General features: G+C 44.0%; 1 protein-coding gene across 2 annotated transcripts; it reads right to left on the bottom strand.

Annotated features, from left to right (window-relative positions):
- Positions 1-231: 231 nt before the first annotated feature.
- On the bottom strand, positions 232-24,608 carry TNNI1 (troponin I1, slow skeletal type). 2 transcript variants are annotated; one of them, XM_030220855.1, is made up of 9 exons: positions 24,475-24,608; positions 17,025-17,055; positions 16,804-16,807; positions 12,150-12,191; positions 9,865-9,996; positions 8,275-8,364; positions 5,564-5,740; positions 3,705-3,819; positions 232-877 (listed from the first exon to the last, which is right to left on the bottom strand). In XM_030220855.1, the coding sequence occupies exons 2-8, from the start codon at positions 17,033-17,035 to the stop codon at positions 3,712-3,714; spliced, it is 564 nt and encodes a 187-aa protein (XP_030076715.1). In that variant the 5' UTR covers positions 17,036-17,055; positions 24,475-24,608; the 3' UTR covers positions 232-877; positions 3,705-3,711. The 2 variants fall into 2 exon arrangements, with proteins under 2 accessions (XP_030076715.1, XP_030076714.1); XM_030220854.1 differs by having other exon boundaries at positions 232-906; positions 3,708-3,819.
- Between the last annotated feature and the right edge of the window lie 430 nt (positions 24,609-25,038).

Genomic DNA, 25,038 nt, shown 5'->3' with positions numbered 1-25,038 from the left:
AGACCGTAGATGTCTGCCAGCACTGGTTTTGTGAAGTCTTATTTCCCCAATAGCCTGGTGGTGGTGGTGGTGGGGGGGGGGGGGTGCCACAGATCAGGACTGAAGGGCATTGGCAGTGCTGTGTGCGGCACACAGGAGGTGTTGCTTATAAGTACCACTCTATCCTTCACTTCACTTTTATCACAATCCAGATAAAAATGGGACAAATACTAATCAGAAATTAAGAGCATGTTTGTCTGAAATATTATTTTATTGAACACAGTTAGAACATAGAGTATACATACAGCATTTAAATACACTCCATATACAGAGGGTGAGGGGGTTTCCCCACCCTATTTTCCTGACAGAAACTAGTGTAACTTCTGCATCACAGTGGGGGGGGGGGGGGGGGGGGGGGGGGAGACTGTGTAGTGACCTGCTATAGCCTGAAGGTACTTTGGAGAGAGAGAGAGAGCGGACCAGATCTATTTAGAAAGAAAGAAGATCATTTGATTGAGATGCAGTTATGGCCTACGTCTGAGGTCCACAACCTATCACTCACTGAACCACACTGGAAAATAGCAAAACCACACTTATGACATTTTATTTAATGGTGTGAAAGACCCCCACTGAGCATCAGTCATATCACCAGCTGAGGTTACTCATTGATCTAAACTTTATGAGAATGTACTTAGCTGGTTCTACCTAAGGGAAAATTGAGAGCTCAGCTAGCAATGCCAGGCCACAGTCTTTTGAACGAAATAGACAGATGATTTTTCTCTGTTTTGACAGTTGTAGACAAACACAGTAGGCACAAGGAAATGAGGAAGGTTGGAAAGAAAGACAATGGGGGGGGGGGGGGGGGGGAGGGGAGCTGCATCTGGGGGTGTCCCGGAACCAGTCAGTGTGAGCCCAGGTCAATTCTTCCTGAAGGGAGAGAGGAAAAGAAAATCTCAGAATAAAATAGCACTTCCAGTCTCAATGCTCTTTAGCAGGCTGGTGTGAAGGGATTTTGCTAGGCAGGGTTTTGTCCCATTCATTTCCCTAATTCATTTTTGTATTTAAGATTGTAAACTGGAATAAAGTTGTTATACATTTCATAGTTGCTGAGTATGATGATATAAAAATTTGTGCAACTAAATTGAAATTGAGAAGCCCATGCATTAGAGTATATGCATTTCCTTAAGAGATATCATTCTGAACTATACGTACTGGAGTAAAAGGAACCAAAAGGTAACTGAACGAGGAAAACGCACGGGGTAATCAGAACAGGCCAAAAAGCAGACAAAGGAAGCAGGCAGAACAAACAACGGGTAAACAAATGGATTCTATTGCTGCAAGACGTAAGACTCGACTCGGCACCATGTTTCAGCACAGAAGTGCCTGCCTCAGGAGTCTTATTTACAAGTTTTCTGCAAAAAGTAGGGCCTTTGCAGTAGTCAAATGTAAACGTTGGAGGAATGGCCTAGTGGTTAGGGTAGTGGACTTTGGTCCTGAGGAACTGAGTTGGATTCCCACTTCAGGCACAGGCAGCTCCTTGTGACTCTGGGCAAGTCACTTAACCCTCCATTGCTCTATGTAAGCCGCATTGAGCCTGCCATGAGTGGGAAAGCGCAGGGTACAAATGTAACAAAAATAAAATAGATACTATTGGAGATTCTACATGGAATGTTGCTACTATTGGAGATTCTACATGGAATGTTGCTATTCCACTAGCAACATTTCATGCAGAAGGCTGCGCAGGCTTCTGTTTCTGTGAGTCTGACATCCTGCATGTACGGGCAGGATGTCAGACTCACAGAAGCAGAAGCCTGCGCGGCCACATTGGTGATCTGCAAGGGCCGACTTCTACATGGAATGTTGCTAGTGGAATAGCAACATTCCATGTAGAATCTCAAATAATAGCAACAGTGGAGGAGTGGCCTAGTGGTTAGAGTGGTGGATTTTGGTCCTGAGGAACTGAGTTCAATTCCCACTTCAGGCACAGGCAGCTCCTTGTGACTCTGGGCAAGTCACTTAACCCTCCATTGCCCCATGTAAGCCGCATTGAGCCTGCCATGAGTGGGAAAGCGCGGCCTGAACAAGATAGATTGTTCTGGGTTAAGTAGTACTCAGCCGTGTCGAGTCGTAGGTATTGCAGCAATAGAATCAGCTTCTTTATCCCATTGTTTGCTCAGCCTGCTTCCTTCTCCAACTTTTTGGTCCGCATTGGAGTAAACCAGGAATGGATTAGCCTACTCCTTATGACATGGAGCCAGGTGACTCCCCTATCAGGCACAGTCCCTTTGTGAAATCTGAGACCTCTCTGTCATCTTCAGCACCCAGATGCTCAAAACTCCAGCGCTGTTCCGAACAGCGCCGTTCAAATGCCGCCAGAACACAGCAGCAGAACACTTCCCTAATGCTCAAAGCTAATGAGATGCAAGTATAGGCTCGCTCATGGCGTTGAGCATTAGGGAGTTCGGTGGGAGGATTGTTCTTGGCGCGTGCGCAGAGGCGTTCCATGGTAAGCTCGGCTCCTGCTTTTTGTTAGGGATGGGCAGACAGAAAATTCTGGTGTCTTGTTGTATCCCATGTCCTTTATGGGAACGTTCATTTTAGAGAATGACATGGGGACAAGGTTTGCCCCCATCCCCCTCTGTCCCCATGGGTCCTTTCTCCATCCCCGCCCCTGCAGGTTTTGTCCTTGCCTCATCCCCGCAGGTTCTGTCCCCGTCCCTGCTCCATCCCCGTGGGCTCTGCACTCATCTGCAGAAGCCTCAAATAATTATCATTTAAATCTTTTTATTAAAGCATAAAAAGTAACAATATGCTGTGCAACTATTGTGTAGAAATTATAAATAGAAAACAGTAATAACAGTGAGCAGCTATAATAACCCTCCTCACCGCCACCCTCTACCCTTCCAACCCCAACAATAGCTGATTTCTACTACCCCAAGGAATCCTAATCCACCCTGTTAAAATGTCCAGGGGCACAAAATACAACCCGTCCTGTATGCCCTAAATATGCCCTATGAAGCATTGTTATGATTTTTTAATCTGTGGATGAATGGCGTCATCAACAATCTCAGGATTCAGTCTAGCTCTCCTGCCTTCCACAGTCCTTCCTGCAATAGAAGATGTCTTCTTAGAAGATGTGCTGGTAGCAGGATATTCAGGGTTCCCCCCCCCCCCCCCCCCCATGCAAATTCTGCTAGTTGTGTCCAGCATGTTTGCTTGTTTTTCCAAAAAAAATCAAAATATCATTGTCTGCATCACTCAAACATAAATAACATTCCAGTTCATTAACAGGCTTCAAAGTAGAAAATGACACAGGGACAAAGTTTGTCCCCGTCCTCGTGGGCTCTGTCCCCGCAAGCTCTGTCCCCGTTCTCATCCCTGCAGTTACTGCAGGTCCCCGTCCCCATGTCATTCTGTAGTTCATTCCCTTTGTCTGTTTCGGGGAGGGGGGAGTCATTCTGGGATGAATGTCGTCAAGAGTGCACACTCTTTGCAAAGAGTGTCCACTATTATCAGTGGGCGAACAAGCACAAAATGTAATTTCTTTTTCTGCTTGTTTTTGTTTGTTAACGACATACAATGACTTGGGATACATCATTGACATTTCCCATCATTGCACACAACTGCCAATCCCTGCTCTTTGCTTGAACTGTACTGTCTCTGGTGTAAGGACTTTGCAGGCTTTATTTTCTGCAGGTACTTTCTAGGGCTATTTAAACATTTGTTACCTTTTCATTGGCCAGCTGGTGCTTTGGCAGCATCAAACATCTTCTTCCTGCCCTCCATTCCAGACATGGCTTCAACATTCTTACGCCAGTCGCTCACTTCCACAGGACGTTCCTGCCGGAAAACAGCAGGCATGAAATTGGTAGACATTCCCAACATGACTTTTTTCAGGGCTTGGTGATTCGGAGATTAACAACTGCTTTTGATCATTCACTGTCCCTCTGACCGAAAGAACAGAGTCTAGGGATTTGCCTTGTTAGTGTGCCTTAAAAAATTTAGTGCATGCAAATCGCTCGCTTTAACATGGTTAACCTCGGAATTAACAAGCATACAATTGATTTGCATGCATTGAGTTCTAATGCCCTGTAAAAAAATGTATAAGATTTAAGGTTAGAAAAAAACTGAAGATAAAATAAAAAAAATGTTAAAAATGAGCCACACTCTGTCAATATGGAGAGCTTTGGAGTAATAATAAAATATGTAGACTCATTAGAAATGTCAAGATAAATCTGGGGGAGTTACCAGAGTAGAATGGTTCTAGTGGTTACCAGTTCTGCTCTGGTTAGAAGTGCTGTTTATAGGAAAAGTGACGAAAGATAAAACATAAAGGATTGATAACTGGGTAATAACTAGAGGGTACAGAGCCTGTCACCTCTAGGACTGGAGGGCTTGGGGGGACCAGAGGGTTTGGGGGTGAGGCATAGGGATACAGAGCCTGTCACCTCTAGGACTGAAGGGCTTAGGGATACAGAGCCGGTCACCTCTAGGACTGGATGGGTCAGGGGATGGACACAAGGACTGTCACTGGTAGGTCACCAGCTCAGATATCCCCCAGATTAATAGTAAGTAGAATTTTCTAGCCTCTGAGAGTCACACTGAAGTCTCAGAGCATCTGATGATACAGCACAGGTCATATCATTAAAGCCACCTTCTGCATTGAGAATTCTGGTCGCCGCATCTCAAGAAAGATATAGTAGAACTGGAAAGGGTCCAGCGAAGGGCGACAAAAATGATAGCGAGGATGGGACGACTTCCCTATGAAGAAAGACTAAGGAGGCTAGGGCTTTTCAGCTTGGAGAAGAGACGGCTGAGGGGAGACATGATAGAGGTATATAAAATAATGAGTGGAGTGGAACAGGTGGATGTGAAGCGTCTGTTCACATTTTCCAAAAATACTAGGACTGGGGGGCATGCGATGAAACTACAGTGTAGTAAATTTAAAACAAATAGGAGAAAATGTTTCTTCACCCAACGCATAATTAAACTCTGGAATTTGTTGCCGGAGAACGTAGTGAAGGCGGTTAGCTTGGCAGAGTTTAAAAAGGGGTTGGACAGTTTTCCAAAGGACAAGTCCATAGACCGCTACTAAATGGACTTGGGAAAAATCCACAATTTTGGGAATAACATGTATAAAATGTTTGTACGTTTGGGTAGCTTGCCAGGTGCCCTTGACCTGGATTGGCCACTGTCGGGGGACAGGATGCTGGGCTTGATGGACCTTTGGTCTTTTCCCAGTATGGCATTACTTATGTACTTATGTAAGGGAAAAGACTGAACTCTCATCCCATTCTTGCAGTGTTTTCTGCAAGGCAGGGTGAAGACAGATTGCTTAAGGCTTTTGCATAGTGAACTTGCTAGATTTCTCTTGTGTGGACACTTGAAGGATTTCAGGTCCCTCTGCTATCCAGGTGACTCCCCTACCAGTCCCTTAGAGAAACGTGTGAAATCAGAGACCTTTCTGTCATCTTCAGCAAGCTGACAAGCTCCCCAAATGCTCAAAACTCCTGCGCTCTTTCCCTGCAATATCTTGTCACCGCCTTCCCCCTCTGGAACTGCCAGGCTGCTCCTGGCTCCTCACCTTCTCAGAGTCTTCTTTCTTGACCGACTTCAGGTTGGCTCTCAGGTCCATGGACACTTTGTGTTTGGATCCAAGCAAGGCTCTCAACATGGCATCAGCGGAGACCCTGACCCGACGCAGTGGGGGCCGCTTAAACTTCCCTCGCAGGTCCATCACTTTCATCTTTAGGTCTCGAATCTGCAAAAAGAGAAAAGAGGAAACATAACTAAGCACCAAGTGGTTTGTTGTTTTGTTCTTCTTCCTAATTCTCCTTTCTTTTCTGGACCTTTCTATGTTGTTTAAAAAGCGTGCACCTTTTTTTTTTGTGGCTGCACACTCTATTTTTAAAATCTTCCTTTGCTGAGGTAACTCTGGCTGTTCCTACCATAATCATACTTTTGGTGAAGAAGTAGGATTCCTACATAGGGTTCTGATGATGAACAACACAGTAGCACCTTCCCCTCCTCCCTCCACATTCCTTAGGCTCAGATTGACAGAATTACTATTGAGAACTTTATCAAACTTTTAACACTAAATATTTAAAAGCAACTTTATAGATTCTGCTTATTTTATCATTCCGTTTTAACTGATTCCAGCACCTTGTGGTTGTTGTTCTTGACCTGGGTACAGGGCTGGTGCTTAGGAGCTGCCTGCTGTAGTTGTGGCTTACTGAATCACCTTTAATGCAAGCACTGAGTTTTACTGCCTTGTAAAAGTGGCAGAACTGAAAAGCAACAAAGGCGACCCAGCACAAAAATTACTTTTGCAGTTCATGCTTTTACTTTAACAATAAGTGAATTTTACAAAGGAAGGATTTATTATCCAGCTCGCAGTGATGCTGCCTCATGGGACCTGGGTCTCTGCCAATCCTTCCTTGCACGGGAGGTGCTAAAGGTTACCAAGAATATCCACCTTGTGCTAGAAATGACAGAGCAGTGATGATGTGTGTCAGCCTGTCCCTTCTGGGTGTTCCTGCTAAGTACCTCCAAGTCCACAGGGAGCACCACATGTAAGTTCTGGATTCTAAAAGCCGATCTAAACCCACAGACCTGATTTGAATATGAGCTACCTCAGGAGAAATCTGAGGCACTGATGATCAATTCCCCACGCTGCTACGATACAGCGCCGTAAAAATAGCACCGGAACAGCTCAGGGAATTAACTCCCCAATGATCAACGCTAATAACATGCAAATGTGGGTGCGCTATTGATCATAGGGGAAAGCGTGGGAGAATTGTGCTGGGGCATAAGCTCAGGCACAATCCTCCCACACATGTTTGACAGGTCCGGGCTGTCAAAAAACAAAGCCCAGACCTGTCAAACATTCGGACCCCCCCCCCCCCCCAAAGGCAAGGCCCTGATGGTCTAGTGACCCCAAGCCCCCACACCCCCTGAACACTGACATGGGGGGGGGGCTGGAGGACTGGTGGACCTCCAGCCCCCCTCACATCCCAGCAACAGAAGAGACGGCTGGAGGTCACCCTACCTGGTGGTCTAGCATCCCCCATCCGGTGGTCTAGCGGCCCCGAGCCCCCTCTCCATATCTTTAGATGACAGAGGACGGAGTAGCACTCCCTCTTCCTTCCAGTGCCACCTCCAAAATGGTGGCGCCCTGCCCTGCCCAGTGCATCCTGGGATTTGATAGGCGTGGCTTCCCTACCATATAAGAGAGATCTCCAGCACTCTCTTCTATCAGGATGTGGGTGGGGGGTCAGGGTCTGTTGCAGGTGGGGGGAGTTGGGGGTTTTATGTTGGGGGGGGGGTCAATGCTAGCATGGAGATGCACGCTGGACAGGGATCTGCAATCCTCCCCAATGCTTTGTAAAACGTAAGCCCACTCCGAGCTGGCATAGGGCTTACAGCAGTAGCAGAGCCCTTGTTTGGTGCTCTGTCCACTGAGAATTGGGGAGGAATATAAATGTCCCTGTTTAGTTTACCGGTCTGTAATTTCCCAGATCACCCCTGGAACCTTTTTTAAAAATTGCCATTACATTGGCCACCCTCCAATCTTCAGGTACTACGGATGATTTTAACAACAGGTTAGAGATCACTAACAACAGATCAGCAATTTCATGCTTGAGCTCTTTCAGTCAGTGACGATCCTAGGTCTGCTGCCACCCGGGGCGGATCGCTGATGTGCACCCCCCCCCCCTCCCCGGCACAATGACATCCCCCCCACACCCCCGGTGCATTCTTAACTGCTGGGAGCAGCCGTGCGGCTCTCGGCTCCGCTGGCTCCCTGCTCCCGGAGCAGGGAACAAGCAGAGCTGACAGGTGTGCGACTGCTCTCTGCACCCCTCCAGCGGCGTGTACCTGGGGCGGACCGCCCCGCCCTTGGTACGCCGCTGCTTTCATTACCTTGGGGTGCATACCATCCAGTCCAGGTGATTTACTACTCTTCCAGGTTTACTGAGATATATTTCAGTTCCTCTGCATCATCACCCTTGAAAACCATTTCTGGTTCAGGTAGATCTCATATATCTTATTCAGTAAAGACTAAAGCAAAGAATTCATTCAGTTTCTCTGCTAGCCCTGGCCACTGTCTTCTTACACAGTTTTTCTATGTTGAGGTCTCTCCCCTGCTCAATGCATATCAGTTTCTCACTCCCCATCGTATGCTGCTCCCTTGGATTTCTGCCCCAATATATTGCACCTCTCATGCGTTATAGATAACCTTCACCTCGTGTCACTGTCCAGTTGTGACGTTTTGGATGACGTTTGCCCCCTCCTCACCTCTCTTGTGTTGTGGATGACCTTTGCCTCAATGTCATATCTTTCCTCGTCCACGATGTGCACCTTATCAAGAAGTTCTCGGCATAGGTCCTACCATCAATGGACAAGAAACAAATCCATGGTTAAAAAGAAGCCATTCAAAATAAACGCATAGGATGCAAAACATAAAGGACTTTATCGCTGTATAACTACTACTACTACTACTACTATTTAGCATTTCTATAGCGCTACAAGGCATACGCAGCGCTGTACAAACATAAGATCATTAACTGGTACCTAATGCCCCCCTCCCATCAGATTGCTCTGTTGGAGAGTTGCTTCTAGAGTTGGGTGGTTTGGGCATGAGGATGCCGAGCCTATCATCTCTAGGATTGGATGGTTCAGAGACAGGGCCAATGCCAGGATATGAGATGCCCTAGGCAAACCTTCAGGCTTGTGCCCTTTCCCCAATTAACTTTCAGGTCACTCTCAGGGCTTTTTTTCAGGGGGTACTGAGTACCAGCACCTTTTCCATTACCTGATGAAACTGACCCAGGGTCTCCAAATATTAATGAAAGAGCCCAGGTTATGCACATCCAGTGCTGCCTTTTCATTGATTCTGTGCCTGGTTGCAGGGGGCCTGGCTGTTGTGGAGTGGGTCCTTCAGTGATCTCCCCACCCCCGAGGGATGGTCTGGCATTTGAGTTCCGGCATTTTTTTGCTAGAAACAAATGCACTGGTCATCTCCAATATCACCCCTCCCACAATAATCTAGATAAATCGGCTATTTGAAAAGTGTCTCTTGTTTTAGAGTTTCTCTGGCTTTCAGGACTAATTGTTTTGCTTTGATAGTAGCTGTTCTTTGATGCAATCCAGAATTTCTTGCCCAAGGCATCTGCCTAGTCCTACAGCCTAATGGTTAAGTTGGTCCTGCCTCCTGTTCAGAGGATAGACTTATGGAACTGGAGAGCACAGAGGATGGGCTCAGGGAGGCTCTCATTTCCAAGCCTGAATGGCTCAGCATAGAGATATCTTAAAGTCACAAGATCCAGGTGAATCAAACATTATCATGCCTTAAAAAATCTTGGGTAGGCAAAACTGATTTAATATGCATTAACATGCATACATTCAATCTACAATCATTAAAAAGTTGTAAAGCATATTTAAAAAAAAATTATTAAACCAAATGTGTGAAATGAAGTGAAAAATATTGCCTAAAAATCATGAACCCTTCTGGATAAAAGGAGCTGCTGAAGTTAAGATCCTCTCTGGAGATTTTTCATAACACTTTGAAACAGGAGCTGAAATGTCAAGACTGACTCCTGCTGGCCTGGAGGGTTACTAGATTTTCATCAATAAAGCCTTTAGTTGGAAGGAATTCGGGTTCCAGCGGTGTGAGTCTTGCACTTTTCACCAGTAAAAAAAAAAGTCACTCAATGCGGGGGCCACCTATGGAGGATGCAGGCCGTATTCAGAGCTCATTGCAGGAGCCGAAAAGCAGGGCCATGTGTGAAAAGCACCGTTTCTCAGTAGCATGGCCAAACTCTATTGTAATGACTGAGCTTTTCCTTTTTTTAAATATATATTTCATTACCACACTCTTTAACACACCTGAAGCTCATTCCGGGAAAGGCCACTAGTCCGGGGGGTTGAGACACGCTCTGCAAGGTATCTTTCCTTCTCTCCTTCTTTGTCCACTTGCTCCTGTTCCCAGGCTTCCTTGGCCTTAGCAAGTAGCAAACTCTGCAAAGCAAAATCAGAAAGCAGCTGCGTGAGGGACATATAATGGAGACAGTGCATGCAAATAGATTTCATGCATATTATTGGGGAAATCCTGAAAACCCAACTGGAGTCCAGCTCTTGAGGACCAAGGTTGGACAACCCTGCTCAAAAGCATTGGTTCTAAACCCAGTCCTCATGCACACCTAGCCAGTCAGGTTTTAAGGATATCCACAATGAACATGCATGAGATCGATCTGTATGCCGATCGTGAACATCCTGAAAACTTGACAGGCTGGGACTGAGTTGAGAAGCACTACTCTAAGGCTACATGATTAGTGTCAGAGCTGGGATTAGGGCTCATATGCTAGGAATTCTGATTGGTACACAGGCTGTGTTCACTAACCATTAAGTTGACTGTCTACAGCTGGTAGCCAATTGCACACACCTGCTCTGCTTTCTTATCCTGCACACCCATTGGTTAACACTTGGAATCAGCAAGCCCGAGCGAGCCAGGGGCATCACTGCCTCCACCTGGGCTGCCGTGCTGCCCCCATATTCAGGCCACCACCCCCACCTGCTCCCTTACCTTCCTGTGTCTGACTGCTCTTCCTCGGTCTGTCTCTCTCCTGCTTCTGCATGCCAGGACCCGGATGATTGCAATAATGCACACAGGAGCAGGAGAGAGATGGACCCCGACTGGCAGGTAGGCAGGAAGAAGCTGGGCCCCCAGGGGAAGGTTGCCTCCTCCCCGCTCGATGGCCCTGGCCCGGGCTTTAGTCCCAGTGCTATTGCTACCTCAAGTAAGTCATTTCACCTCCCTGTACCTCAAGTTTTATCTCATTTCTAAATGATACCAAACAAAATAGCTTCCCCTTCTTTATATATACATTTATATACTTTATATACATTTATAAAGTATGCTAACTGGGATCCTCCAGTGCTCATAGAAAACCTTATTACGTATATAGCTAATCCTTTAAATAGGAAATGCAAAATTCTATACAACCTCCTTTTGGGATCATTTTGAAGTAGCACTGCCACCCTGTGGTCAAATCACTGTAAGACATCTGCTATATAAGTTTCCAGTAATTGAGAAGATAGATGAGACTGTCAGTCACTGTGTTTAGAAGCTGGGAGTAGAATTACCATATGGCCTCAGATTATTGAGGCAGGCTCATCCTTTCCTGGTCTGATGCCTACTAAATCTATGGCGGGGTATTCTTGGTCTCAAGGGCCAGACTAGAAGCCTGGAGCAGGCATGGGAGGGGGAGGAGAGCTAATGTGGTTCAACTGGAGTAGTTGCAGTAGTCCCCTCAGAATTCCAGCCAAACATGGACATAAGGACATAAGAATAGCCATACTGGGTCAGACCAATGGTCCATCTAGCCCAGTATCCTGTTTTCAACAGTGGCCAATCCAGGTCACAAGTACCTAGCAGAAACCCAATTAGTAGCACCATTCCACATTCAAGGGCAGCTACTGAAAAACGTTATGATCGGTAGCATACATCCTGAACCACAGACTCTAAAAGCCAGCACCCCTGACTATAACAAAGCTGATTCACCATGCACTTATGCTTTGCTCCCCTCAACACAGGCTCCTAAGTTTAATAAGTAGTTTTCCTGCCTCTGATCTAAAGACTTGTAACCCTTCTGGCTAGAGAAATTGGAATGCTAAGTCATAGATGCACCACGGGCAAAACCAGGAAAGGAACAGGCTGTCCCTGATGATCTGGAGCAAGCTGTTAACCTGTCTAGCTGAATTTGACATACTTGATTCAGAGATGCCAAGTTGCCCAGTTCCAGCCTGGAGATTTTTGGCCAGTCCTGGTTTGAACTTACATTTATTTATTTATTCTTGTATCAATGCAATGTGAGATATGTGAGATTTTGACCCTTGAAATCAGTGCTGCAAGGCTCATAATGCACCAGAATAGGGTGGTCAGCAATCCAGAACTGTCCCAAAATCTCCAGCCTGGAACTGGGTAACATGGCATCTCTGTTGATCTCTCTCAGCAAACAAGATTTAGATTAGGTTGAGGAGAAGGAGTAAAAAAAAATCCTGTTCTCCACCCCTTCTTAACTCCATGTGCTTTTGAAGGGTGCAGCCTGTGTGCTCTGTGCATGGAGCTTTATAGCTCCAACATAAATGCTTTCGGGTTTCTAGGAACTTACCTTTAGTAAGAGCTTGCGTGAGGCTGTGATCTTTGACTTCCTCTAAAGGCAGAGAGAGCAGAACATGTTTTAAGGCACTGTAACCTCATCAAACAGACCACGTTTAAAATGCACATTTAAAGGGCAATTCTAGAACTCGGTGCCTGTATCTGTGTGTATTTGTACAGAATACCGTACTTTTCGAGGGTAAGTGTATAGTTAAGCATAAAAGTGAAAATAATGCAACTAAGTCACATAGCATGGAAATGGAAGGGTGCGTTCACATGGCTGCGGAATGAAAGTGGAATTGGCAGAGCTGTACGTTACAGAATACTGTAAGTTATATGTGCTTTTGCTGAATTTATGTGACTGCAGCTAGGTCAGGTCTATGTGGCTGGTGTAACTCCAAGCATTTAATTGTTACACCGGTATCTATAACAGAATCTAGGACTCACTGTGTGGCATCAGGATACCTACATATAGGCTCCTTTTCTTAGACTAGAGTGTACATTTATAAAGGCTTTTCCATATGTAAAAGCCTTTTATAAACATACATACACACAGGGCTTTTTTGAGGGGGTACTTGGGGGTACTGAGTACTGGCACCTTTTCCCATTGTCTGCTAAAATTGACCCATGGAGCCCAAGTTTTAATGAAAGAGCTCAGGCTCTACACACCAATTCTGCCTTGTCATAGATTCTGTGACTGGTTGCAGGGGACCTGGCTATTGTGGGGTGGGTCCCTCAGTGATCACCCCACTCCTGAAGAGTGGCTTAGCATTTGAGTACTGGCACCTTTTTTGGTAGAATAAACGCACTTCATACACAGTACATCTGTCTTTGTACAGCAGCTAAATAGTGCCCACTTCTGGTTGATTCTCATCTTCATTTGCAAGCCCACCACCCTCTCATTTGACTGCCATCCACATCCACTGTGCATGGCCTCCAGCGTTCTGCACTTCTTTGTTTATATTGATTAATAGAGTGCAGCAGTGCGTTCTTGTGGCTAAGAGTAGCAGGATGCTGTATTCCTGAGAGTTATTTCCAAAGATAACCACCAGGTGTCTCCATCAGAAGAGTATTCAGGTAATTCTGTAATTGGGCATTTATGAATCAGTGCTCAGAAGGCATCGGGTAGAAGCCTATTCTAAAAAGGAACTTAGGTGACTACTAACCTTTATAAAGTACTAGCCTAATAGCCAAAATAAGTGGTTATACATTAGGTGCAAGTGTTTATGCCAGCCACAGAGCTGGCGTGAGTGCACCAAAGTTCTGGTGATACATGCATAACTCTTAATGCACACTTTACTGAGTTATCCTCACTAACATTTATGCACTGATTGCCTTTAGAAATGTTTCGAATAATGACACATAGACATGTGTGCACATATAGGCATACGTGCCAAAATTTCATCTAAGCACTATTCAGTACATAAGAACATAAGCACCGCAATACTGGGAAAACACCAAGGGTCCATCAAGCCCAGCATCTTGTTTCCGACAGCAGCCAATTCAGGCTTCAAGAACCCGGCAAAACCCATTAAAAAATAATTTTTAATAATATTCAATGGACTTTTCCCTCAGGAATCTGTCCAAACCCCCTTTAAACTCCGTAAGGCCAGCTGCTGTCACTATATTTTCTGGCAACGAGTTCCAGAGTCCAACTATATGCTGAGTAAAGAAAAACTTTCTCCTATTTGTTTTAAATCTACCATATTCTAGCTTCACCTTGTGTCCCCTGGTTCTATTGTTGTTTGAAAGTGTAAACAAACGCTTCACATCTGTCCGCTCTACTCCGCTCATTATCTTGTAGACTTCTATCATATCACCCCTCAGCCGCCTTTTCACTGCAACCACAGCAAGGGGGGGGGGGGGGGGAGGTTGAAAGACTGTTCCCAAAATCTAGCTTTCTATGTTTTTACAGCCACACCAGTCTGGTTTATTTTGAAGTTTTATATCAGCTGGTGACCTACTGCCCCTGATGCAGCCATTTTTATACTGGCGAAACATGGCCACGTTGGGCATTTTTAATGTTGAATATCTGGGCGCTTTTAATCTGCTAATAAAGACATTGTTTTGTTAATAAGGTCTGCCTCGTTGTTTTATCTTCTGTATTGGATTTGGTGGACCGACTGCCTTGTTGTTTTCTGACTCATAAACACGTAAGTTACATATGGACAGAATCTGAGTGGCTTACGTGTGTATAACTCAGTGTGTTTTTTCTAGCAAAAAAGGTGCCGGTACTCAAACGCCAGGCCACCCTTCAGGGGCGGGGTGATCACTGATGGACCCACCCCACAATAGCCAGGCCCCCTGCAACTCATCACAGAATCTATGACAAGGCAGAACTGGTGTGTAGAGCCTGAGCTCTTTCATTAAAACTTGGGATCCATGGGTCAATTTTAGCAGACAATGGAAAAGGTGCTGGTACTCAGTACCCCCAAGTACCCCCTCAAAAAAAAGCCCTGGTATAACTTATAGCATTCTATCAGTTAGGCACAAATCCAGCTCTATGGCTGGGGTAAGTGGTCATGCCTAATTCTACGCATGCATCTGACCTGTTGCACTAATATTCTCTAAAGGATTGCAAGCGCCTAATTCCCTTTCTGGAATAAATGCCATAGAGGAATTCTGATATAGAATCACATTTTATATGTTGTGCCAGGCAAAGGAAAACAGCGGCACCTTACCTCTCTTCAAGGAGTCATTTGCAGAAGACACAATATAGGCGTGAAAAAGAAAAAGAGAAAATCTTGTTAACATGATTTATCGTCAAGAAGAGCATAACATGTACTGAGGATGTATGACCCTGGGGTGTTTTAAATAGGGGTGTATGGGGGGTGCAGAATCTTTTTTTCCTGTAGACATCCCAAAATGTGGGGATTACAATAACTACTAGTACTTTTAATTTCTATAGCACTACTAGACGTATGCAGCGCTGTACACTGGACATAAAGAGACAGACCCTGCTCAACAGAGCTTACAATCTATTCAAGACAATCAGGACAAATAAGGGATAAGGACGAAGAGTAGCAAGATTTTGGAAACCTAAAGACTACTACTACTTATTATTTATATAGTGCTACTATATATACACAGCGCTGTACGCTTAACATGTAAGAGACAGTCCCTGTCCGACAGTGTTTGCAATCTAATCAAGGTTATCAATAGAAATCAAACAAAATAAAACATGGAAAAGAAAATAAGATGATACCTTTTTTATTGGACATAACTTAATAAATTTCTTGATTAGCTTTCGAAGGTTGCCCTTCTTCCTCAGATCGGAAATAAGCAAATGTGGTAGCAGATAGTATATATAAGAGAAACATCAAAGCATTACTTTGACAGTCTGACAGAGTGGGAGGGTGGGAGTCTGCATGGGGACATCAAAGCATTTCATTGATATTCTAACAGGATGGGTGTTGGTAGGTGAGAGGAGGGTGATAAACAGAGAAATAAACAGACTAATACAACTTTACGGTTTATAATGGGCTAGAAAACCCAGATCCTTATTAAGTTCTGTCTGTTGGGTGTCAAAATATTCAATCATTCTTACTTCAAAGGTCTTAGTTCCTGTATTGTTTTAAAATTACTTTTCAATATTCTTACTGTGAAATCACTGGTGCAGTGTTCTGGTCTTGTAAAGTGTTGGCCCACAGGGGTGGGGGCTTGACTGGCACCACGCAGGCTTCTGTTTCTGTGAGTCTGACATCAGACTCACAAAAACAGAAGCCTGCGTGGCCGCATTGCTGATCTGCAAGGGCAGGCTTCTACATGGAATGCTGCTGAATGGAGGAGTGGCCTAGTGGTTAGAGCACTGGTCTTGTAATCCAGAGGTGGCAAGTTCAAATCCCGCTGTTGCTCCTTGTGATCTTGGCCAAATCACTTAACCCTCCAGTGCCTCAGGTACAAACTTAGATTGTGAGCCCTCCTAGGACAGAGAAATATCCAGAGTACCTGAATGTAACTCACCTTGAGCTACTACTGAAAAAGGTGTGAGCAAAATCTAAATAAATGCTAACATGTGGGTAGCATATGCCAAATCAGCACTACCACCAGAATAGAATAGGCACTCAGCTGTAATTCTGAGGTCGGTGTGTGCTGTTTCCCACAGAGGAACATAATTTTCCACCACAGGGAGCACTCCTGGCAGTAATCAGCAGCGTGGCTACATTGGCGCATGATTAATGCACGAGCAGCGCGTGAGCCCTTACCATTAAGTCAATGGGTGATGGTAAGGGCTCAGGCAGTAGATAACCACATGCTATTTTTAATTTTAGCGCATGCTCATTTACTGCCTCCATTTTTTTTAAAAAGCCCTTTTTCCCCAGCCTCAGTAAAAAATGGCCCAGCGTGCACCAATTTCACGCAACCACACTACCGCAGGCCACTTTTTACCGCAGCTTAGTAAAAGGGTCCCTAACTCCCTAGTCTGAAAAGGAAATGGTGGCTTAGGTTGGAGTTGTGCAGATTCAGGACACAACCTTATATATACTGTCATCTACCAACATTTGCTTACTGTATTTCCGATCTGACGAAGAAGGGCAACCTTTGAAAGCTAATCAAGAAATGTGTTATATCCAATAAAAAGGTATCATCTTATTTTCTTTTTCATGTTTTATTTTGTTTTATTTCTATTGATTACCTTTAAAAGTGGACTAACACGGCTACCACACCTCTCTACTCAGGAGACAACCTGAAATCAACCCTTACAACCTGGGACATTTTACAAGTTATTTGCCTGAGAACTGGGTTGTTTTTTGAGAAGCTCCACTGGAGTTGGGAGGTAGGGGGAGGGGGGTTAAGTTGGCCATTCAAAGGAATTTCAGGTTCAATGCTGACTTTTATGAAGGTTTTCAAACCGTGTCCTTTCTAGTTGTATTGTTTAATTACTTACAGTTCAGGCATGATGACAGCAGAGACGTCCTCTGAAAAAAATGGAAAAGAAAATATCGATACAAAGTGCAGTGATCATTGTTACTTTTCAAGGAGGAGCAACTTTGGCAAAATAATTTAAACCTGAGAGCCTTGACTGACGATAGACGACGGGGCCTATTCCAGGGCAAGGAGGAGGGGGGAATGACACATTCCAAAATTACAGCCAGTCCAACTGCTCAAGCACATGCAAAGCAAAATCAGCACACAGAAAGTGCCACCCATGAGTTCTGAACAAGCTTGCAGTGGCAGCACAGAGCAGCGACATCAGTGGCAGGATGAACTCTGGTGATTCCTTCTGCTCTTCTGCTCGTTCATGTATGCCCTGAGGTGCAGCATATAGGACTTCTCAAGAAATGCCGTGCAGCCTCCAACATTGATATATGTAACCATGAATGTAGCAGCATCAAACATTCATACTTAAACTAGCAAACCTTCTGCCCTGCCTCTTTCCTCACAGGCTCCAAATGAGACTGATAATCCCATATGTGAGAGCCATGATTTATGTTAGACAAAGGGTCCTAGTCTAGGGGGAGGGGGAGTGACACATTCCAAATTTGCAGCCAGTCATCCAGCTGGTGGAGGAGTAGCCTAGTGGTTAGAGCACCAGTCTGGACATATAGAGATGGCCAGTTCAAATCCCACTGCTGTTCCTTGAGACCTTAGGGAAAGTCACTTAACCCTCCATTGCCTCCAGTACAAAAAATTAGATTGTAAGCCTTCCAGGGATGGAGAAATACCCAGTGTACCTGACTGTAACTCATCTTGAGCTACTACTGAAAAAAAAGTGTGAGCAAAATCCAAACAAAAATAAAGCCATCTGTCTCCTCCTAGGCTGATACTGCCTGATGGTAGCCATTAGCCAAATGAATGACCATGAACAGTGTCACGCACAGGGTGTTGTATGTTTCTATCATTTTTATTAAACAAACCACTAAAAAAAAAATACAGAACAATGCGATCGGACAAAGCATCCAAAACCAACAGCAATGGAACATTGAAAGAAAAAATAATTGTTTTTAAAGAGTCCCCCACCCCAGGCACCATGGCACAGTAATAAGAGAAATGGGAACCCCCAGCAATCACATATTTAGAAACCAATTATGGGCCTGCACAGTTAATGTTTGCCAAAAGGGCTCCCAAATTGAGCAGGACTTAGTCCCACAGGCGTTGGTAAAATCCTGAATTCTTAGATGCTCCAGGCACATCTGATAAATCAGATAGGATCACCAATGTTGCAGAGAGAGATCCACTATGGCCAAGCAATCATACAAGATCGGTTTCAGCACCATCAGGATAACAATACGAAGGAAAACCCTGCCCCCAGGAGGAACCGCAGCATCAAAAAAGTAAGAGTCAAACAGAAAATAATGGGGTACAGTGAACACAGAAAGTCCACATATTATGGAAGGCACTCAAAATCTATTTTCCCAGGGTGCTGTATAAAAATTAATGTTGGTCAATGAAACTGGGTGTCCCCAAATAGTATAAATAGACAAGTAGCTTGACCTACTCTAGCGATTTGTTGTTCCTACTTCCCCTTATTAACAATGAATGTTGACTGTGCCCTGAAGAGGACAGGTACAAATCAAAGTAGGGTATACACAAAAAGTAGCACATATGAGTTATATTGTTGGGCAGACTGGATGGACCGTGCAGGTCTTTTTCTGCTGTCATCTACTATATGTTACTATATATATGACTGTGTGCACTGGGAATGAAGTTTAGTGCATAAATTGAGAACTATCATATCTTTTGCTCTCTTGTTGTTCAGCTTATTTGATATGAAAAGCCTCCGAGTGTGGAAAGACCAATCGTTGGTTTCAAAAGACCACCTTTTTGGGTCTTGAAAATAAAACTATCTACTCCAGTAAGGGAAAGGGTAAGGGTGATGGGATTTGATATACCACCTATCTGTGGTACAATCAAAGTGGTTTACATTTATTATATGCGGGTGCTGTCAATGAGCTGCAAGAAATCTCCCTAGGGCAGTAATTCCATGGGGATCCCACAGCCAGGTGGTATTTTTAGGATATTCACAATGAATATGCATGAGATACAGTAACTGTGCATGCAATGAAATCATTCCGAGGGAGAAAATGGAGCCAGCTAGCGAGCTTCCATGGCAGTGTTCCCACCATGTATAGCTGTAAAGTGGCTCTCAGAATAATGATTACAACATTTGAAAGTTGTCTTCTCCAGATTTTGCCTTTTTATTCTAGGGTTGACCAACAAGCTCCATCTCACCAGAAATTGGAAGTACAAATCCGGAGTGGGGGTGATACCTGCCCAGCAGCTCAGTCCATTTAATTTGGGAAAATGTAAATATTAACATGACAAAATAAGCAAAGGGAGAGAACAGGAAACCATGTTTAAATTCTCTTTTTCTGGGGATTCTGTTAAATTGACATTTTCATCATAATCAGCTCCAAATCAAATATGTTTTTAGAATAAAAATTTTTCATACTGAGTTTAACTGGAATACCACCACTCCCTGCTCCTGAAAATTAGGCAGAGATAGTATTAGGAGACCTGTGTTCCTGCAAACAGCTTTCTGATTGGTTTCCTGAGTCACTTCTGGTTTCTGATTGACCCCTCTCTGTTCTGGTGTACAGCTTGACCATGGCACCTGCTAGAATGTAAGATCAGATCATACTATATCCTCTCTGGAGTGGGGAATTGAGTTCCATCCCTTGCAAAGCAGCAGTAAAGAAGAAGGAAAGAGTAAATGATACAAAGAAAGTTTAGTGGGGGGAAAACTGCAGCTAATTAACAGGTCTCCCAAATATGAATGATATCACAATTCGCTACCTATTTTTATTATTATTATTATTATTATTAACATTTGTATAGCGCTACCAGACACACGCAGCGCTGAACACCTGACATAGAGAGACAGTCCCTTCTCAATAGAGCTTACAATCTAAAAATATAATACAGACAGACAAGACAAATTAAGGGCGAGGGAAGTACTGGGTGAGAAGGAGCAAGGGGAGGCAATTGAGTAGTGGCTAGGAGCCAAAAGAAGTGGTGAAAAGGTGGGTTTTCAGCATAGATTTGAAAACAGGTAGAGATGGAGCTAGACGTACTTGCTCAGGAAGTCTATTCCAGGCATAAGGTGCCGCGAGGGAAAAGGGACGAAGCCTGGAGTTAGCAGTGGAGGAGAAGGGGGACGACAAGAGAGATTTGTCCAGTGAGTGGAGTTCACGGGGAGGAATGTAGGGAGAGATGAAAGTGGAGAGGTAATGGGGGGCTGCAGAGTGGATGCATTTAAAGGTTACTACGAGAAGTTTAAACTGAATGTTTAAGTGGAGGATTAGCCTAGTTGTTAGAGCCCTGGGCTGAGAGCCAAGGAAGCCCAGTTCAAATCCTGCTGCTGCTCCTTGTGATCTTCGAGAAGTCACAGTCCTCCATTGCCTCAGGTGCAAACTTAGACTATACCTGAATGTAACTCACCTTGTGAGCTACTACTGAAACAGGTGTGAGCTAAGTCCAAATAAATACATTTCCAAAGTTATAAATTTGGATGTGACTTCATCTGTCTGTCACAGGAGCTGTCCAGACTTTGGTGCTGAACTGCAGCGAGATGCACTTGAATAAACTCTGATTTTGTTAGAACCTGTGCCCCCATTAGAGGAACCTGTGATAGACTGGCAGTCTGCATGATGTTTGTAGCTGTGGTTGGAGATTGCTGTGCAGAAATCTTTGTTCTAACTGCTGCTCCCATCTCCATCATGCTCTGCTCCGTGCAGGGAGCTAATCAGTGACCCTCCTGGCTCCTTCCGGTTACATCTGAAGATTTACAACTTTTGTGTCTCAGCAGGAGGAAACAGTACGGTAAGACCTTAGGAAGGGCATCTATGAGCTCAAATTCTGCAGAGCAGACTCGGTCCTTCCATGATGGATTAAGTTAATGATAGATGTACTTGAAATCCTAAAGTTTGCTTGAATAAAGAGAGTCATAAGTACATAAGTACATAAGTAGTGCCATACTGGGAAAGACCAAAGGTCCATCTAGCCCAGCATCCTGTCACCGACAGTGGCCAATCCAGGTCAAGGGCACCTGGCACGCTCCCCAAACGTAAAAACATTCCAGACACATTATACCTAAAAATGCGGAATTTTTCCAAGTCCATTTAATAGCGGTCTATGGACTTGTCCTTTAGGAATCTATCTAACCCCTTTTTAAACTCCGTCAAGCTAACCGCCCGTACCACGTTCTCCGGCAACGAATTCCAGAGTCTAATTACACGTTGGGTGAAGAAAAATTTTCTCCGGTTCGTTTTAAATTTACCACACTGTAGCTTCAACTCATGCCCTCTAGTCCTATTATTTTTGGATAGCGTGAACAGTCGCTTCACATCCACAATAACTTTACTCTGATTTGGCTCAGAGTTTTTTTGGGGGGGGGGGGAGTTAGGGGGGTGGAGGAGGGCTTTTTGTAAATACCTGATTTCTTTGAGTACTTTAGGTTTATCTAAAGATTGACAGATGGTGCAACTCTTCAAACACCTTTTAAGAAGGGAATTGTCAAATATTTGCTTTCAAATCAAAGTAAAAAAAGATCCAGATCATCCAGGCCAGAAAAGTATGAAGATTCAAACTTGTGAGTTAAAGCAAAAACTACACAACACTATATATATATATATATATATATATATATATATATATATATATATATTTTTTTTTTTTTTTTTTTTTTTTTTTTTCAATACTGTAAATAAGTTCACAGGCAGTTCTCACAGCCTTATTCCAAGCCTCATTATGATTTCATAAAGATTGACTGAGAGATTTGGTTCTGTTTCTGTTAAATTATTCCACTGAGTAACTCTTCCTAATTCTAAATCTAAGTGAAATACCAATCTCCATGCTGATAGATGGAAAGCATATATACAGCACAGATAACTGAAGGTGGAGCTTCATCACAGCTTCGTGCCAGTGTCAACCTGGCACATGGAAAGCACAAACACAGCACGGACAGCTGAAGAGTAGAACTTTAGTAGAACCTCATATATGCTTCAGAGTGACACATGGAAAGCGTGCATGCAGCACAGATGGCGGAAGAGTGTGACTTTATAAGAGCCTCATGCAAGTATCACACTGACACATGGAAAGACAGCTTGGATAGCTGGAAAAGAGGTCTTCATCAAAACCCCTTGAGGGCTTTAGGCTGATTAATAGAAAGCACAGCACAAATAGCCAAGGAATGGATTTATGAATGAAATATATAAAAATAGCAGATGTAGTCCTAACATAAGGTGCATAGTTTTTATCCCACAAAAGTATCGTTTGTATAAGAATTTAACTATATTAGAAGAGGAAAGAAATAAGTTTTGATCAAATACAAAATGAGGATGTTACAGAGGAAGGAGGGAGATGAATATCTGGAGGAATCTAATATATTTTCAGCACTGTCCACTCCTGAGACCGTGATGGTACTCATATCTTGGTTACTGGACCCTCAGAGACAGTGTTATAAGTATATTTCAAACGCAGGAGCCACCTTTTTGAAATGATTGATGATACTAAATTCAAAACAAGTGAATCTTTCCTGATCACAGTAAAATAATTTGTTCAGTATTGGGGGTACTCAAGCACCCACAACACTCACAGAGCTGGTACTTATGATTTCAACTGAATTCTGTCTGAATATTGTGCTCTCCAGTATCTGACATGATCTCCATCATTCATGTGTAACCCCCTTCCCACCCCCCCCCCCCACCCACTTCTTTACAAGGATCTGCTGGATAACGCTTGTCCTCAGTCAGTAATATATGAACCATTTCATAGCACACAGCACAGGCAAATGCTGAGAACCCAGCTTACCCTGTCCTCATCTAAAGTATCATTTTATTCAGGGAGGACTGTCTAACCTGGACCCTGTGTATTAGGGACACAAAGAGGCCTGGAACTTGTGGGAAGATATTTCCTGTGCGCTGAGGCCAAACCACCTGCTCCTGTTATTTGCCTGATTGGAAGCTGCTCCTACAAACTGACACGATGTGTCAGACAGTCTCCTGCTTACTTTCTGTAATGTTACAGAGGAAATCACTCCAGCACACTACATAAGTACATAAGTATTGCCATACTGGGACAGACCGAAAGTCCATCAAGCCCAGCATCCTGTTTCCAACAGTGGCCAATCCAGGTCACAAGTACCTGGCAAGATCCCAAAACAGTACAATACATTTTATGCTGATTATCCTAGAAATAAGCAGTAGGTTTTTCCCAAGTCCATTTTAATAATTTTATTTTTTTTTTTTTTTTTGTTACATTTGTACCCCGCACTTTTTTCCCACTCATGGCAGGCTCAATGCGGCAGGCAATGGAGGGTTAAGTGACTTGCCCAGAGTCTATGGTCTATGGACTTTTCATTTAGGAAGCCATCCAAACCTTTTTAAACCCCGCTAAGCTAACTGCTTTTACTACATTCTCTGGCAATGAATTCCAGAGTTTAATTACACGTTGAGTGAAGAAAAAATTTCTCCGATTTGTTATAAATTTACTACTTTGTAGCTTCATTGCGTGCCCCCTAGCCCTAGCATTTATGGAAAGACTAAACAAGTGGTTCACGTCTACCCATTCCACTCCACTCATTATTTTATAGACCTCTATCATATCTCCCTTCAGCTGTCTTTTCTCCAAGCTGAAGAGCCCTAGCCGCTTTAGCCTTTCCTCATAGGGAAGTCGTCCTATCCCCTGTTGTTCTAAATAGGGTTATCCTTTACTGGGTTTGCATGCAAATTAAGGGAGGGACCCAGTAGCTGGTGGCATGTTTGAAAATACATGAAATAAAAAAGAAGAAAGAAACTCTTTGGGATCTATCCGGGGTCCTTTTCCTATCTTTTTCATTTAAAGGCACTAGAAGGGCAATGGGATATTATTATATAGCAATAATATTAGGACATACACATCACCTTTCTCTTATCTCTCCACACCACCAGCATTGTCCGTCCATACTATATAGAGTATGTTCTTACCTCACATAAAATAAATATTGTTCCCTTGGAACACAAAAGACAGGTATAATTTGGGGATTTTTCTTTGTATGTCCATTCTTTTTCTTTGTATGTCCATTCCCAGGTCACCAATTCAATCCACCCTAGCTCTATCCTATCTTTACAAAGTTTAATCTTGGGGATGGGGGGGGGGGGGGTTGCGACCCTTGATCACACACTGCCTCTGGCTGATCCCATGCAGCTGCATACAGAGTGGAAGCTCTCTGTTGGTCCTGGCATTCAGAGAGCTGGTTTTCTTAATGATGGGGTCAGGGTTTATTCTCTGGGAGCACATTTCTGAAAATTGTTCATGTTAGTTTATTAGTTTCAGCTCAGTGGAGCAGAAATCCTGAACATTTTGGGGTGGTCGGTCCAGTCTGTGATTGACAATGCCCAGTACCCCCCTGTTCTTACCTCGTGTGGTACAGACAGCTGGAAGAAGGTCCTTGAAAGCAGAGAGTGGCAGACTGCAGAGAGAATGCAAGGAGAGGAGTGTTTTTAATGCAAGCCTGACAATGACTGGTGAGTAAAAATAGCTCAGAGTGAGACACCCCTTATAGACAGCCATAAAATCAGTCACAATGTTTATATAAGCACACCCCTACCCTATTTACCCAAGTATAATCTACAGTCGTGCCATGAGCAAATGCCTTACCTGTGATACTTACAATACCTGTGCCATTCTCTTTCCCCAGATCACACAAACACAACGGCCTGTCTGGAACTTCTGATAATAAGTACATAAGTACATAAGTAATGCCATACTGGGAAAAGACCAAGGGTCCATCGAGCCCAGCATCCTGTCCACGACAGCGGCCAATCCAGGCCAAGGGCACCTGGCAAGCTTCCCAAACGTACAAACATTCTATACATGTTATTCCTGGAATTTTGGATTTTTCCAAGTCCGTTTAGTAGCGGTTTATGGACTTGTCCTTTAGGAAACTGTCCAACCCCTTTTTAAACTCTGCTAAGCTAACC

This window comes from Microcaecilia unicolor, chromosome 12 (genome assembly GCF_901765095.1).
Source record: "Microcaecilia unicolor chromosome 12, aMicUni1.1, whole genome shotgun sequence".
Taxonomy (NCBI): domain Eukaryota; kingdom Metazoa; phylum Chordata; class Amphibia; order Gymnophiona; family Siphonopidae; genus Microcaecilia; species Microcaecilia unicolor.
This window is presented reverse-complemented; position numbering and strand designations above follow the sequence as displayed.

Bases quoted from the DNA above. Each gene is read 5' to 3' on its own strand.
- TNNI1 (XM_030220855.1), bottom strand. The intron at 8,365-9,864 runs GTGTGTTAAAGA...CATTGATGGTAG, and splicing joins TTTCCCGGAATGAGCTTCAG to GACCTATGCCGAGAACTTCT. The intron at 5,741-8,274 runs GTGAGGAGGGGG...CTCTTTTTGCAG, and splicing joins TCATCCACAACACAAGAGAG to ATTCGAGACCTAAAGATGAA.